Source organism: Ostrinia nubilalis, chromosome 8 (assembly GCF_963855985.1).
Source record: "Ostrinia nubilalis chromosome 8, ilOstNubi1.1, whole genome shotgun sequence".
In the NCBI taxonomy this organism is placed as follows: domain Eukaryota; kingdom Metazoa; phylum Arthropoda; class Insecta; order Lepidoptera; family Crambidae; genus Ostrinia; species Ostrinia nubilalis.
This window is the reverse complement of record NC_087095.1, coordinates 9,446,502-9,463,160: the sequence shown is the minus strand read 5'-3', so window position 1 is coordinate 9,463,160 and position 16,659 is coordinate 9,446,502. Positions and strand designations below refer to the sequence as shown.

General features: G+C 34.8%; 1 protein-coding gene across 2 annotated transcripts; it reads left to right on the top strand.

The window, feature by feature from the left end:
• The first annotated feature begins 7,126 nt into the window (after window positions 1-7,126).
• On the top strand, window positions 7,127-10,615 carry LOC135073897 (venom allergen 5-like). 2 transcript variants are annotated; one of them, XM_063968145.1, is made up of 6 exons: window positions 7,127-7,255; window positions 7,565-7,683; window positions 7,751-7,832; window positions 7,996-8,171; window positions 8,489-8,586; window positions 10,480-10,615. In XM_063968145.1, exons 1-6 carry the CDS (start codon window positions 7,201-7,203, stop codon window positions 10,601-10,603), a joined length of 654 nt encoding a protein of 217 aa, XP_063824215.1. In that variant the 5' UTR covers window positions 7,127-7,200; the 3' UTR covers window positions 10,604-10,615. The 2 variants fall into 2 exon arrangements, with proteins under 2 accessions (XP_063824215.1, XP_063824216.1); XM_063968146.1 differs by lacking the exon at window positions 7,127-7,255 and adding an exon at window positions 7,336-7,408.
• The last annotated feature ends 6,044 nt before the right edge of the window (window positions 10,616-16,659 follow it).

Sequence of the window (16,659 nt, the reverse complement as noted above, 5' to 3'; positions counted from 1 at the left end):
ATGGTATGGTGAAGTCAGAAATTTGATATCATCATTTTATTTTTTTTAATTTTCATTCAAAATAAATTTTATAAAATCCGATTTGTATGAAAATTAAAATAATTAAAATGAAGATATCAATTTTCTGACTTCACCATACCATTTATATGCCCAAGTTAACATGGGCTAGTGTCGGCTCATATACCCATTTACCAAACACCCTGTAGAGGAAAGATTGTGGATTTTATTCAATAAATTCAAAACATTTTTAAACATGGTTTCATTAGTCATTCACTTCTTCTAATTTCATTTACATGCTATGGTGCGGTTTTCATCAAAAGCGAAATTATTTTTTGGTCTCACTAATTAACCTAACTAACTACTTATAATTCAACATAATTCAACTTATCATAAGTACTTGCATTTCTATCTCCTTACAGTTTAGGATAATAACTTATTCTGGGTACCTAAATATTGTCGATTTTATGGGAATATGTCGAGTTTAACCAGTAACCCTATATAAGTAATTCTCCTGAAATATTTATATTAATTTTCAACTGTAATTCATTGTTAAACCTACTTTGACTGTGGCAATGACTTCCTTTAGAAAGCACTTTTACACGTCCCAATATTAACCCTACCACTGCTTCGGGACAATAAATGGGCCAGTGCTGAGAAGAAGCAGCGCAAGAAACTCAGTCACTATTGTCAGCCTCCTTTTCAAGGGTTTACAGTCTTTAAAATATATACAAAATATTATAGTCATAAGTATTGATGCGAGCTAGGTAGTTAAACATTCCAAACATTTTTATCTACTATATAAAAATAAGTCGGGTTTTCCTCCCTGTCGCTATAACTCCAGAACGCACGAACCGATTTCCACGGTTTTGCATTCGTTGGAAAGGTCTCGGGCTCCGTGAGGTTTATAGCAAAGAAAATTTAACAAACGAAATTCCACGCGGGCGAAGCCGCGGGCGGAAAGCTAGTCTTTTATATAATCATCAACTTTATAGTAGCCCTTTTTCATTAAGGTGCTTTTGATATGTGCTTTAAATTTATGAATGGGCAATTCTACAACAGTTTGTGGTAATTTATTGAAAAGTTTAATGCATTTCCCCATAAATGAATTACCAATCTTGTGCAGTCTGAAATTTGGAACGGCAAGTTTATTTTTGTTTCTTGTATTGAACTTGTGTAAATCACTCTTTCTAGTAAATTGCTCTATATTAAGTAGGTATGTAGGTATATCCTTTCGAAATCGATTATGAATTAACTTTTTGTTGTAGGTGTTTGAAGTGTAGGCCTACCTAGCCTCTATATAATAATTATGTAGGTACATATGTGGCAAATGACAATGTGCTAACATACGAGTATAGTATTGTGCCGAGAAAATGCATGGGAACATTGTAGCTTAGAATTAATTGCAATGCAATTGATATGGAATCTTGTTAGAATTTAAGTATGTCCACCTACCTACTCATTACGTAAATATGGGATAAAAATAAGGAAATATGAGGCATATAAACGACTTATTTATTAAGCAGTGCAAGAGGAAAACCTGTAAGTAAATAAATACTTTAACCCTTGGCTACTACTCAAAATATTTTTTACACGGTCACTACTCAAGGGTCATTTTGACCCTGCTATAAAACTTTGAATATCTTCATAACTATTGCGGATTATGGAGTAAAACACATTATTTAATAAAAAGGGTTTATAATGCAATGAAATAACAACTTTAATTGTTAACTAAACAGTTTGGAGGAACATTAATTGAGCATGTGATTGCAATTGGGTATTTTACACGAAGAAAAAACACTGTTGGGTTTGCGATCTTTTTTATAGGGACAAATGCTGCAAAGTTTCCTTTTAGATACCACATTAGAGACAACTGGAACAGATCTTTCAGGCATAGGCAGTTTGTATATCCTTGAAGTTACCAGACGCAATTGTCGGGGAATCTTTTTATTGCAAATTCGCTGCTGAGCGTAAGGTAGGCATATCTTCATATCAAGCCCTCGTAGGAAGTTTGGCCGATTTACTGATGCTGTGTAAAGAAGCAGAGGTGGAGGGGCCTTGTATCGTGGAAGTATCCATCTCATTAAAATCACCATCATCAAGCAACAAAACATTGACAATTTCTACATCCGTGAGCGTATTTCTACCACCCATACCTATGACAAACCAAACCAAAATGAAGAAAAAGACGACGACAAAAAGCTACACAATAATTACAAAACAAACCCTCAAACAAATAGTATTTTACACATAAAAAGAACCTAAAAAAAATATCACATGATATTTTTTTATCGCCTGTCCCTGCTACTCACTCAAGGGTCACCGTGACCCTGTCTTTGCTATTTTGGCGCGAATAATGCACTGATCCACTGGAAACACCCACCATGTGAAGCAGCGAGCGTCGTATTGAAAATACACGGGCGGGGGACTCGCAGTCGTTAGGCGCCATTACCAGTAAACGTAGGTTTTAAAGTTGGCAGGGTCTCACTGACCCATGAGTAGTGACCAAGGGTTAATAACAAATAAAAAATTTGAATAAGTGATTGTGGGTTAGTCCCAACGGCCCCGGTGGATCTGCCCCGTCAACGGGGCGGATGGGAAAAAGTGTTTCAACGACCCCGGTAGTCATAGTCTTAGCGTTCAACGGGGTGGATGGAACACATCAAGTGTCAACCACCCCGGTATATCGTTTAACGGGGCGGATAGATCAAATCAAGTTTCAACCACCCCGGTATATCACTAAACGTGAAAGATGACACAGATCTAAAAGGTTCCGGTCCACCACGGTATTGCATACCGAAAATAAAACCTGTTAATAGAATAAAAAAAATGTAAATAATAATCAGTTTTATTTAACAGTCACTGTTTAAAAAATCTTCAGCATAAAAGTAAGTTTAATTGTCACAAAATATTACGGTCATAAAATATAGATTACGTTTAGAATCACAGTTGCGCAATTGCATTAATCAGTCAATATTAATAACACTCTAATAGTCTAATGTGATAAAAAGTTACTCTAAAATTGTTACAAAATATTATTTATTAAGAATCACAGATACGTAGGTAGTTACATTAATCAGTTGTTGATTAACAATAAAAGTAAGTTTAACTTTCACAAAATATTAATGGTCATAAACTTAAAGATTACTTTTAGAATCACAGATGCGTAATTGCATTAATTAGTCAAATTAATAGCACTCGAATAGTCCAATGTGATAAAAAGTAACTCTAAAACTCCTCACTAACAAATAATAACAAAAATCTAAAATTGTTACAAAATATGTTTATTATTTAAGAATCACAGATACGTAGTTACATAATCAGGTGTTGATTAACAATAATATAGTACTTAAACTACTACTTAAATAAATTATTAATAACGAAAAAAAAGTATTCTAAAATTGACATAAAATATTACGGTAACAAATTATGATTATTAGTTTTAGAATCACAGACGCGCAATAACATTAATCAGTCAATAAACACTTTAATGCAATTAAAAGTAACTACTATTACTAACAAATAATAACAACAAAAAAAATCTTAAATTATTACAGAATATAAGAAAGAAATTACTTTAGAATCACAGAGACGTAGTTACTTACATTAATCAGTTGTTGATTAACACTAGTGCTTAAACTATTATCTTATTATATAAATCATTAACATCAAAAGAATAATTTGTAAAATTGACACAAAATAAATAATTGTAAAAAAATACGATTATTACTTCTTTAATCTAATATTCGTACTTTAAAGGTCTTCATTGGTTAATCAATTAACAACTATCGTAAACTTTTTAGAAAATGTCCTACTGTCATTTGGCCATTCAAAAATTCCTTTGTTTTTTCTATAATAAAGTCGTGCCAAAGTAAAGACTCCTGTAAACCATTACACTGCTGAGATGCTGACAGATTTTCTACATGTTTTGAAATCACTTCATAATAGGAGGCGTAGCTGAGCAGTGTGTTTAACAACTCTATGATATTCGGTTGCTGTATCTTTTCCGCAAATATTTATGCTCAGTCAGTGGTTACGAGTTTATTCCGGAGAGAGACACCGGAATACTTATATGCTTGAGGCGTGGCACAAAAAGCTTAATAAAACAATTAAAAAAAGCAACCGAATATCATAGAGTTGTTAAACACACTGCTCAGCGACGCCTCCTATTATGAAGTGATTTCAAAACAAGTAGAAAATCTGTCAGCATCTCAGCAGTGTTATCGTTTACAGGAGTCTTATTAATGATTTATTTAAGTAGTAGTTTAAGTACTATTGTTAATCAACACCTGATTAATGTAACTACGTATCTGTGATTCTTAAATAATAATCATATTTTGTAACAATTTTAGATTTCCTTGTTATTATTTGTTAGTGAGGAGTTTTAGAGTTACTTTTTATCACATTAGACTATTAAAGTGCTATTAATATTGACTGTTTAATGCAATTGTGCATCAATGATTCTAAAAATAATATTTTGTGACAGTTAAACTTACTTTTATTGTTAATCAACAACTGATTAATGTAACTACGTATCTGTGATTCTAAAATAATAATATTTTGTAACAATTTTCGAGTGACTTTTTATCACATTAGACTATTAGATTTTTATAATCTTGACTGATTAATGCAATTGCGCATCTGTGATTCTAAACGTAATCTATAGGTTTATGACCATTATATTGTGTGACATTAAACTTACTTTTATGCTGTAGATTTTTTAAACAGTGACTGTTAAATAAAACTGATTATTATTTACATATTTTTATTTTATTTTATTAACAGGTTTTATTTTCGGTATGCAATACCGAGGTGGAACCTTTTAGATCTGTGTCATCTTTCACGTTTAGTGATATACCGGGGTGGTTGAAACTTGATTTGATCCATCCGCCCCGTTAAACGATATACCGGGGTGGTTGACACTTGATGTGTTCCATCCACCCCGTTGAACGCTAAGACAATGACTACCGGGGTCGTTGAAACACTTTTTCCCATCCGCCCCGTTGACGGGGCAGATCCACCGGGGCCGTTGGGACTAACCCGTGATTGGTGATTGTAACGTAACGTGGTACTTACGGCCGAATACTGAAACGCCATTTAAATATTTGACGGCTTCTCAAATAGTTAAGCAGCTCCTAAACTTACATTTCGCATACTCAAAACAATATCTGAGCAGTTCTCAATTTGTAAGCACCTCTCAAATTAAGTTGCACTCAAACGCCACTTAAATGAATTTTCGCATACTGAAACGCCATTCAACGCTAAGCATTACTCAAACAACTGTCAAATCGTCTTAAGCAGCTGTTAAATTTGAGAGTGCTTGCGCGGTATCTTAAATCCTATTCTTATACCTAAATCGACCTAAATAGTGGTAAATAATGTGTGTCATCGTTATCATTTCTTTCGAGCCTCGAGGAAATACCTAGATCTAATCGCAGGAACGCAATAATGCTGAACGCTATTGAAAAATATTATTATAATGACATGCAATTCCGAGCGAGGTTCCGCGTCTCTAAAGAAACGGTGTTGTTTCTGGATTCATAATTTGGAAGCTCTTTGAAACCCCGCACCAAACGCCATACAACCAGTGGACCAAATACTTATTATAACCCTACTGTTCTACGCAACGGGAAGTTATGAATGTGTACTAGGTGATATCTTCCACATCTAACAACCAACTGTGCATCGTATAGTGCACGAAGTAACAACCAAAATAGCTGCTATGAAACCGCAATACATAAACATGCCTATTTCTGAGGAATAAGGGGACATCGCATAAGTAGCAGCATTTCCAAGAGTTGTTGATTTGTCAATTTGATGCTCTGTCAACAATGATAAATGTCAATTGTGGTTACGTTTCGGTCCACGATCGCCACTTAATAGATTTCAACAATAAAAAGTATCACCTTTAAAATTATTTTTTTAATTAAATAAAAATGCAAGCATTAATTTTTTTATATGACAAAACGAGATTTATATACAGGGTGTTAGGTAAATGGGTATATGAGCCGACACTAGCCCATGTTAACATGGGCATATAAATGGCATGGTGAAGTCAGAAAATTGATATCTTCATTTTGATTATTTTAATTTTCATATAAATCGGATTTTATAAAATTTATTTTGTATGAAAATTAAAAAAATTAAAATAACGATATCAAATTTCTGACTTCACCATACCATTTATATGCCCATGTTAACATGGGCTAGTTTCGGCTCATATACCCATTTACCTAACACCCTGTATAATAGAAACTAAAAATAAACTGTTCTATGTTAAGTTGATTGAGTATATTTCCATAAAAGACAATACATAAACAAACGATGCTGCGTGTAATGGATAAAAAACGCAAAGTTATCATTTGTGTAAATGAAAACATACTTTTTTTGGTAAATGTTGCCATTATGTAAACATTTGAGAGCTGCTTAGCTGATCACGGCTTCAAATCCGTTGAGTGGCGTTTGAGAATACCATTTAAAATTGAAGGATACTTAAATTTAGGAGCCCGTCAGCTGAGTGAAAGATTTGAGTAGCGTTTCAGTATTCGGCCGTTATAGTTAATTAAAATGAGTTAATTGCTTTATTTTTTCTTCAGGCGCAAAATGAAAAAGTGTTTTAATTTAGCCCCTTTTATTAAGTACTTACCGCAGTATAGGTACTAATACTTACCCGTCGAGTTTCGGCTTATATAATTTAATGATATCCTGACTACTCGTATCCGATGTTTCAAAAGATGGGACCCTGAACCGACCCCTGTGAAACATCGGACTCGACGCTAAACCGTCGAAGTCGGCCGGTTCTGTAGGCGATCGAACGAAGTACCTTCCTAGGTATCCCAGCGAAAGGTATTTAGTACAAGCACTTGTACCTACTCCTACCTAAATCATGAAGGACGAGTTCCATTTATTTGACGCAGTTTACGTTTAGTTTTAAGCCTTTTACATTTATCTAAAATTACGCTTTAATACATTTAATTAAGCTACATAAATTACAAGTAACTTATCAATTCCCATGTAGCCTCAGGAATTTACTCCGTTAGCCGCAACCAGTTAGAATAATTATTATTATGTTTATTTACATGTTATGTGTAAGTAGTTTTTGTACTATAAAACGACTAGTACGCTGCCTATCGGTCTAATACACAATATTTATTATCATTGGTTGCCGCTTGCCATAGGTACAAATACAAATCAATCGCAGGAATGCAGTTACGCGCAGTTTTTCTTTTGGCCGTTTGCGCACACGCGCACAGCAAATGTTAGTAACGGTAAAAGTTAGTTTTTTAACATAATCGGCAACGGTGTTATGTGAAGAAATTGGGGCAAGTAAATCAACCTCAACTTCGATACATATACCATAAACCCTAGAGAGGTGTGCTTACCCCAATAGACCGACGAACCGAACCGAAAGGTATAAACCAACTTGCTTAAGTTTGTTAATCAATTTGGCCAAGGTAGGAGAGGAGTATACCTAAGTCAGAATGCGTGAGAAAAGTAGTGAACCGAGAACTGCAGTCTAGCTTGGGGTTCCACGCATTTAAGTTTCCTTTTGATTCGATTTTTACAGTGCTCCAACTCAGTTGCAAGGATATCCGCCGGTTCGTCAATGGGCATAACCAGAAAAGGCTTGAGGTTGCACGAGGGAATGTGGCGGGGCAGCCTGGTGCGGCTAAAATGAATTACATGGTGAGTTTGTGGAATCCAATACTTTTTAGGTATTTCTTATTTTTTTAATGACGTATCCTTTCATCAGGTCTGGGATGCAGAGCTGGCTAATAAAGCAGCTGGTTGGGCGTCAAAATATCGACAAGGGCATAATCCTAACAAAGACATTGGTAAGATTACATAACTATAACTTTTTATAACTAGTTTCATAATATCTTTACGAGTTAACCAGTTGGTCTTTCTACCAGGTCAGCGTCAATCACTTTTAGTTGATGTAGTGAGATATTACATCCTGTATTATATTACTAAGCCTAGTACCTTCATTTTTTACAGCTTCCAATAGATTCCAGACTGGTGAGAATCTCTATCGGTACTCTACAACAAAATCACCCTCTACTCTTAGCATCGGCAGGGCCATCGACTCGTGGTTCTTGGAACATCATAATTACACTTTCCAACCATTTAAGTCCGCTGAGCCTAATTCCCCTAAAATTGGTCATTACACGCAGGTATGTTCTACTTTCTTAACTAAGTAATATTTATTTAGTCCCTCACATCAAATTTAGCCTGAAACAAAACTGTCTCTAACTGTCGATTTTCCAGTAGAAAAGAATAAAGAATTTGGTATTTGGTTGGTACCTAGATTTAATAAAATTTTAATCAGAAATACTGAGACTGTTCCCCTCCGTCATAATAATTTTGACGACGTTTCACCAATGTAAACAAATACAATGGCACCATACTATGTGAAAAAAAAATAGTTTGGTGGGCATTGAGTTGACTGTACCTAACATAATCTTCAATCATCAACATTCTAACATTTCAGATGGTTTGGTCGGACACCACTTACGTCGGTTGCGCCATGTCACGGTGGCAGGACGGGAAATATACGCGGTACTTTGTCGTCTGCAACTACGGGCCACCGTAAGTATTTGGACAATGACCAAAATTGTATGGAGTTTGGTCCAAATGCCCACCACTAACGAGACCTATACAGGGTGTTAGGTAAATGGGTATGAGCCGACACTAGACCATGTTAACATGGTGATATAAATGGTATGGTGAAGTCAGAAATTTGATATCATCATTTTGATTTTTTTAATTTTCATACAAAATAAATTTTATAAAATCCGATTTGCATGAAAATTAAAATAATTAAAATGAAGATATCAATTTTCTGACTTCACCATACCATTTATATGACCATGTTAACATGGGCTAGTGTCGGCTCATATACCCATTTACCTAACACCCTGTATAATAAAATAGTCTACTACCGACTCATTATATAATTAAACCGCAATAAAAAATATTCTGTCAGTAGAAAGTTATGATGACTAAATGAAAAGTCATGTTTTTTACCTTTATAAGCGAAAAATTTTGATGATATCATTCTATCCATCGCACATATTGGACTAATGTTATGTCATGTTATGTCACGCATGTTATGTCATGTCGCTTGGTGTGCCGTGTTAGGTTCTCGCTGAAAAAAATATGTGATCTCACTCAATATTTCTAAACTATACAATATATCTGAAAACTGAAAAATGATACTGAAAGCACTTTACGAGCTCTATCCAACGGTATCAATAATAATAGGTTACAAAACACACTGGATTTATCTGAAAATTCAATGTTTCTAACTTCCATACACTTAGTAAAAGCTCGTGAAGCTCTTTCTGGATCAGTAACCACTTATGGATATCGTGTATACTTTTGAAATTATCCAGAGAGATCACAAATCGTTTCCACCCTGTATTATAAACTAGGAATACTTTCCAATAGTTTCATCTGTCTTGCCGTGTAACATAAAAATAGATAGTTATCATGCTCAAATCAGACGTTTGTTGATTCCTAAGCACGCTCAAAATAAGTTCTCAGTATGCTCATTACTGGCGATATTGCGACACATGTGCTAATTAAAAGCATGCTTTCATGTTAGTAATGAGCACATCTGTCCGTACCTTTAGGCACGGGTGACTTATCATATCTTTTTCTTCTACACTTTTAGAAAGAGAAAAAAGTGCTCTAGCGCATTGTTTGCAAGTGCGAAAGGGATAAAAATAGTATTTTTTCCAATTGGCCTGGAGTTATAGATGAATTAAACATCAAATGTATACTAGGTTTGCCCGCGACTTTGTACGCGTGAAAAAAGTTTGAAAAAAAATTTCACATTTTTGCAACATTTTTCTTTACCCCTATTGGTTGTAGAGTGATGTTATGAAGCCTAAAATAATCCTTGGTAAATGGGCTATCCACAACAAAAATAATTTTTCAAATCGGACCAGTAGATCCTGAGATTAGCGCGTAAACTACTACATTTTTTCATACAGTCATATTTATAACTTTTTACTGACAGCTTATTTTTTTTTCGCCCTATACTGAAAGTTAATCTCTATTTAATGGACTATATACTTAAGCCAATATAGTTCTCATTAGTGGTGGACATTTGGACCACTTTTGATCATTGTCCTTTGAAACTTAAACACATGTGTTTGTTGTAATGGTACGACCACCTGTCTTAGACCCTGGCTTGCCATGGCTGTAGAGCCATTTCTTCTTAGTTGTTTCGCTCTTGGCAGAGCGTCGCGTCGGTTGTAGAGACGGATACAGCTCTCCTCGCGATCTCCCCGCCATCTCTCCCTGATAGCAGACTGCTTGGTCAAAAAATAGAAATTGGTCAAGAACGAGGTCCTTCATCTTTCGCCTGCCTAGAGCAGTTACTGTTTGTTATTTGATCTTCCTACTTATTTTAATCTTCCTAATTAGTTTCCTTAGAAAATATGTTCAATTTGAATTTCATGTCTTTTGTTCTAGTGGAAACTACCTAAATAAATTTCCATACGAGTCCAGCGGCAAAGGATCTCAGAAATTGACATGTTCAGTCGGGAAGGATAAATGCAACAAACTGCGATATGGAGATAGTTGTCCACGACATTAGTTTAACAAAGTTACTCTACTTAATATAGGAAATGTTGCTGATTTTATTTAATAAATTCAAAACGGTTTTAAACTTTGTTTCATTATCATTCACATCGCATTTACGTGCCTCTGTGGTGAGTCTCCATACAGTTTATAGGGACTGTTTAGGACATAACTTGTTCTGGGTAGGGAAATATCAAATAACTAAATAGTTAATAAACTTTGATTGGAATCAATTTACAATACAAATTGGGGAAAGCACAAAAATTACTCACTCCTACAATTACGAGCAGATCGCACAACACACGTCTACTTATGAAGGTAAGTATGAATGAACTGAATAAAGTTTGAAAGACTTATTATACCGTACTTATTACCAGTATTTATTCTGTGCCTTAGTAAGATAAACGAACTACTTTCCTTTTGCCATCTGAGCATTGCTCTAAATTGCACACATGTACTTATTTCCATAATCATTTGAAAATAGACAAACAATAAGTACCTACTCGTACTTGCCACTGTATTAGACTAGGTAAATTACAGTCGAGATAATAATTACGATCTACGTGTACAAAAAAGCAAGATGACACGTTTTGTAACGGGACGAGTCGAGCAATGGATTCTCAGCGTCTTTCAAAACACGTTTCAGGCGTTATAAGTGATTTTTCATGCTGTCAATCTGAGGTGAACAGTGAACACTTGTCCATGACGAGCACGACCATGCATCGGCTATTCAGCATGAGGTTTTGTTACGTTTAATGACGCACGGAAGGAAATACAGTTTAGGAATCCTTAGGTAGAGTTTCTTTTTGTAACACACCTTCTGAAATAACTATAATTGTGTATGTTTCTACGTGACGAGGTTCACTTTTCCATTGCTGCATTTTTGAGCACAAGTCACAACAGACAGTCTATCAAACTATCGGCCGACTAAAAGTATTCTGCTGGGTGTCTAAAATTGTAAAATCACTGCGGATTTAGTTGCGATGTCTAGATGAAGGTTTTATAGAATCGCAATATCGCTTATTGTGATTGAAAAAATATAATTTTGAAATGTCACAGGTAACTTCAATTATCTACGGAACCCCATGATCTATCTCGTACTTAGAAAATGTCTAAAAGCTTCACGACAATTTCTTAGAAATTTCCTTGTAAATATCATGTTTTCATGTAATTACATTTTTAACTCACATTTTCTTGTACTAATTAAGTATGGTAATTTAGGGTTGTCAACTAATATTATTCTTAAATAAATCTATGGACTGATCATTATTTCGTTATTTTCTAATTATCAACGCAACCAATATCGGCAAATATTTGCCTATATTCTGATAATATTTCAATCTATTCAGATCCATTGGCACAATTAATATTGAATATTATGCAATGGCTAACAACTATAGTGCTCTCTAACTGGAAAAAATACCTACATGTAGTAGAATGAGTTTACATTGTGTCTAAACGGGGAATCGAATCTAGAACCCGAGAGTCCAAGTTGTTAATTTTCAAATCGATCTTCATTAGTTCACAAAAGCTTTTACCAAAATAAGTTCTAGATCTATAGCAAAGATACATGAATAATACTGTACCTACTTTAAAATCAAATTTAATTCTCATCACACATCAAACAATGGGAATTGATGTGCATTGTTATTTTAGTGTTCCGTATTAGAACTACGAATCCCATCAAAAACAATACTTGTCAAAAAAACCAAGTCTCGCAACTCAGTTGTTCTACGGTAAAAAGTTGTGAGATCCATGTAATACCAAGTCCAGGCCAGGAAATCTTTAACGTTTTACATAAATTATTGACTTGGCCATCGCACTAAATAATTTAATTTACACGTGTTTTCATGCGATGGCCAAGTCAATATATTTATGTAAAACGTTAAAGATTTCCTGGCCTGGACTTGGTATTACATGGATCTCACAACTTTTTACCGTAGAACAACTGAGTTGCGAGACTTGGTTTTTTTGACAAGTATTGTTTTTGATGGGATCTCATTTCTTTTTGTATTTTGTAGACAGCAGTTATGTATCTAGAAAACTGGACCAAAATTGAAAAAAAAAACTCGACTTGGCGGGGACACTACCGTGCGCCTTTATATTTATATTGTATTACAAAGTTATTTAAGTAAGTAGTTAAATATTTATAAAACTGGACCGAAATTGAAAAATTTTGCTAGACTTAGCGGTTGCACTACCGTGCCCCCAAATATTTTAGTTTTTCCTTGATTCATACACCAAACACTACTTATATTCCAAATTTGAAGCTTCTAGGTCTGCTAGAAGTGCCTTAGAATTTTGATGATCGGTGAGTCAGTCAGTCAGTCAGTCAGTGAGTGACAAAATTAAGAAACTTTGACCCGTTATAATTCTTAAACTACTGGTTCAAATTGAATGAAATTTGAAATATACCGTGTCTTTACAATGCCTGCATGGATACTGAAAATTCAGTCTTCTAGTTTTATCCACAACGATGATACAGGGGGTCGAAAATGGCCTGAATTGCTTCGAGAAAAGGATGGTACGGCCGTGCCGCTTTTTTGCTCGACTTGGTGGGGGCACTGCCGTGTTTTAGATTAGATTAGAAGAACCTTCACCTTGGTTGTTAAAATAAAAATGCAGAACAAGTTATTAAAGAGCGATCAAGTTACCTACCTTAACGTTATAGTAAACCTACAAACTATAACGTTATGGTAGGTACTATAATTTTCGTCAAAAAAGATATTGTTTACTTTAATATGAACCTTAATCACGATGCAAGATTTCTTCCTCTTTTGCGACACAAAAGATCGTTTAAGGAGATATTGATCAAAGGCTATTTTGGTGTAGATTTATCTGTTTTAAAATAATTTACAGTCTATTCTTGTTTAAGTATAGAAATAGTTAAATAAAGGTGATAGGAAGTAGGCAATCTACTTAGCATACCTATACCTGATGGTCCCTTTTCCTGGTGGTTCGCGTACCAACAAACGTATTACAGACTACAAAGAGCTTAGTGATGAACATGAGCAACTTTACCTGGATAGAGTCACTAACTTAAGTATGAGTAGGTACTTGTATTCTGAATTGAAGTTGAAAACTCGAATCAAAGTTAAGCACAAATTCAAGATTATAGTAATCGGTTGAATTTGAACACAGACACAGACTTAAATCTGGATTTCAGTTCAGAATAAATGTTTTTAATTACGAGCTGCATTCAAATCTGCATCTGACTGATCAATGTAGAGTCCTTTTGATTACCACTGGGCGCGGCCAAATCATTGTTTCGTGTTCTGGTTCTGTATCTACAAATGAGGCATTTCTCCGTATTTAAAATTAGGTCTACCTTTTGACGCAAGACCTACTTTTGATACCATGGAGCGATGACTTGACGTGAACGAGTTGGATGACTGGGCAGTTATATTTTCTGTTTCCTTTGTATACGGTCAATTTAGGTAACGGTTGACCGCTTGACCTGTCGATACCTTTTCGCGGCTTAAGTATTCATCATCATCATCATCATCATTTCAGCCACAGGACGTCCACTGCTGAACATAGGCCTCCCCCAATGACTTCCACATCGCACGGTTGGTAGCGGCCTGCATCCAGCGCCTTCCCGCTACCTTTATCAGGTCGTCGGTCCACCTTGTGGGTGGACGTCCCACGCTGCTTAAGTATTAATTACGCAAATTTTCCCTTCCGCAAAGGCAAAAAGTAGACAATGAGAGAGACAAATGACTAATGTGAATCGTAATAACCTATATGTGTCATAAAACGGGAAATTTGCTACACCAATTTACGTACCTACCCATCTTTATGTAGGTCAAGAGTTGCCTTCGCATGTCTTAATTTGTGTATTAATTGTGCCTTAAGTACTTAATTGATAAATATTTATTATAAAACCAACTAAATTAGAAAGACAATAAGTTTTAATTAATTAGGTACCTACATTACATGTTCAGGCCTCCTACCAGTAATAAATTTTTGCATCCTAATCTTTCGAATATTTTTACCATACCATGGAAAATGACAGACTGTTCAGCAGTTTGGCAGATTATTACTAAGTAAAATCTATGTAACTGCCGACAAACTGTTCAGCAGTTTGTCTTGTCTTCATAAAAATATTGGATCGTAGTCATTGAAATATTTGTAAGTATTATTACCTGCCTATGTTAGCAAATTAATCATTTCGGAAATCAAACATGATGCACATCCTTCCTGTTATTTTACGATCACATCTTGAGTATTAAATGAGTGGGCATAAGTAATATAAAATAACAGGATGGACAGATAAGATAAGACAAAACTATCAAAACAAATAATAATGTATTTTTTCCAAAGAAACAAGGCTAAGTAAGTAAGTCTTTCAACGTTTTCGATGCGAGCATTCTTCTTTCGAGAGAAGTTTGCGAATAAATAGAGAGCGGTGGAGAAGTCTGCAAAGTACGCAAGTAATAAATTAAGTTTGTGGAGCAAGGGAAGTCCACCCCCAAGGTGGACGGACGACCTCATTCATAAAGGTAACAGGATAGCTTTTGATGCAGGCCGCTACCAAACGTCAATATGGAAATCCTTGGGGGAGGCCTACATGTTCAGCAGTGTACTTACGTTCTGTGGCTGAAATGACGATGATGATGAAGTATCCTACCTAGGTAGGTTATATTCACACGACTAGACGACTAAGTACTCCATTAATTGAAAAGTACACTGAAATTCATAACCATAAGAAAATTGTGCTGTAGGCTGCAGCTCTAGTGCTCTACCATTCGAATTTTACATAATATTTTTTACCGATTTGGTAAGCAAAACTTCAAAAATCTGTTGCATTTTGATTAAAATAAAATAATGTCCCGCTTATTACAAAATTTTGTGAAGTTTTTTTGAGACTAAACCCCCATCAAAGAATACACCTACACGTATTATAAAAGAAAAATAAATTCGATTTTTAGTTACTTAGAAATAAAACTGCTTTACCAAAGTAGGTAAGGAACACAATGAATCATTGTAGGTATTATTTATCAAGTGAAAGGTGACACATTCTTTTTCTTTGTATCGTAGTAAACGTTCAAATGCACCTTTATTGCAAGGGCGTGATAGGAATATTTGATTTTATAAATAATGCCCTTAGCCACTTATCATTAGGTAAACGTCCCAGATTGCGGTAGGAATAACATACAGTACTTACCTACTAAGTGCATAAAGCTTGCTGTATTCAAATGTATTCGCTAATACGATTTAATAAAATAGGGTGTAAATATAAATTGTTTTACAATGGACCAATTCGATTGAATCAAAATCTAAACTTGTCTTATTACTTACTTATCTTAGGTTTGTCATTTGTAACTATTATTTCAACGATTAAAAACCTAATAAATTTTAGTTTCTGTATACATGTGAGGACAAACTTAGGATAGCTTTTTTAAAAAAGGAGTCTTATAAAGCTTCTTGAGAGTTTGAACTTTAGGTTCAGCAGCCAAAGTTCAATTCGGCTTAGAAAAGATCGGCAGGACAGGGAGTGGGAAGTATTGATCATCATCGGTTACTCCAGAGACAAATTCTAAAACAAAATCCCCACTGGATTGTCCTTAATTACTAACTGTTCCAGTGTTCACTCCCACCTAGGTTGCTAAAGTTAAACCCACTTACTCATGGTAATGTCAATAATAATTACTTAAAGTTATAATATTAATATCGATTTTTATAGTTTATGACTAACTAATTACCTTATTATTAGTTGCCACCTAGGCTTTATCAATTTATTGACGTTTGTTGAACGATTAAAAAAATACACTTGGTATTATAATGCCAAAGTGCGTCATTAATTTATCCCTTTTGTAATCCTTTTCTACAACTACGCATTATCCTTCCTATATTGAACAGGAAAACGAGAAGGAACTAGCCTAAATTTCAGATAAACCTAAATTAGGATATCCTATTTTTAAACGGAAAAAGGGAATAGGGTCTGTTCTTAGAGATGAAATCTTTATTTTCAAATTTTCCACTCACGTCAAAGCTACACGTTTGTCAAAATCGGTTCAACCGATCAAGTAGATACCTACAGTGCAAAGACTGATTTTGTTGTAATGTTCT

Bases quoted from the DNA above. Each gene is read 5' to 3' on its own strand.
- LOC135073897 (XM_063968145.1), top strand. From the start codon at position 7,201: ATGCAGTTACGCGCAGTTTTTCTTTTGGCCGTTTGCGCACACGCGCAC. The intron at 7,833-7,995 runs GTAAGATTACAT...CATTTTTTACAG, and splicing joins TAATCCTAACAAAGACATTG to CTTCCAATAGATTCCAGACT. The intron at 8,172-8,488 runs GTATGTTCTACT...CTAACATTTCAG, and splicing joins AAATTGGTCATTACACGCAG to ATGGTTTGGTCGGACACCAC.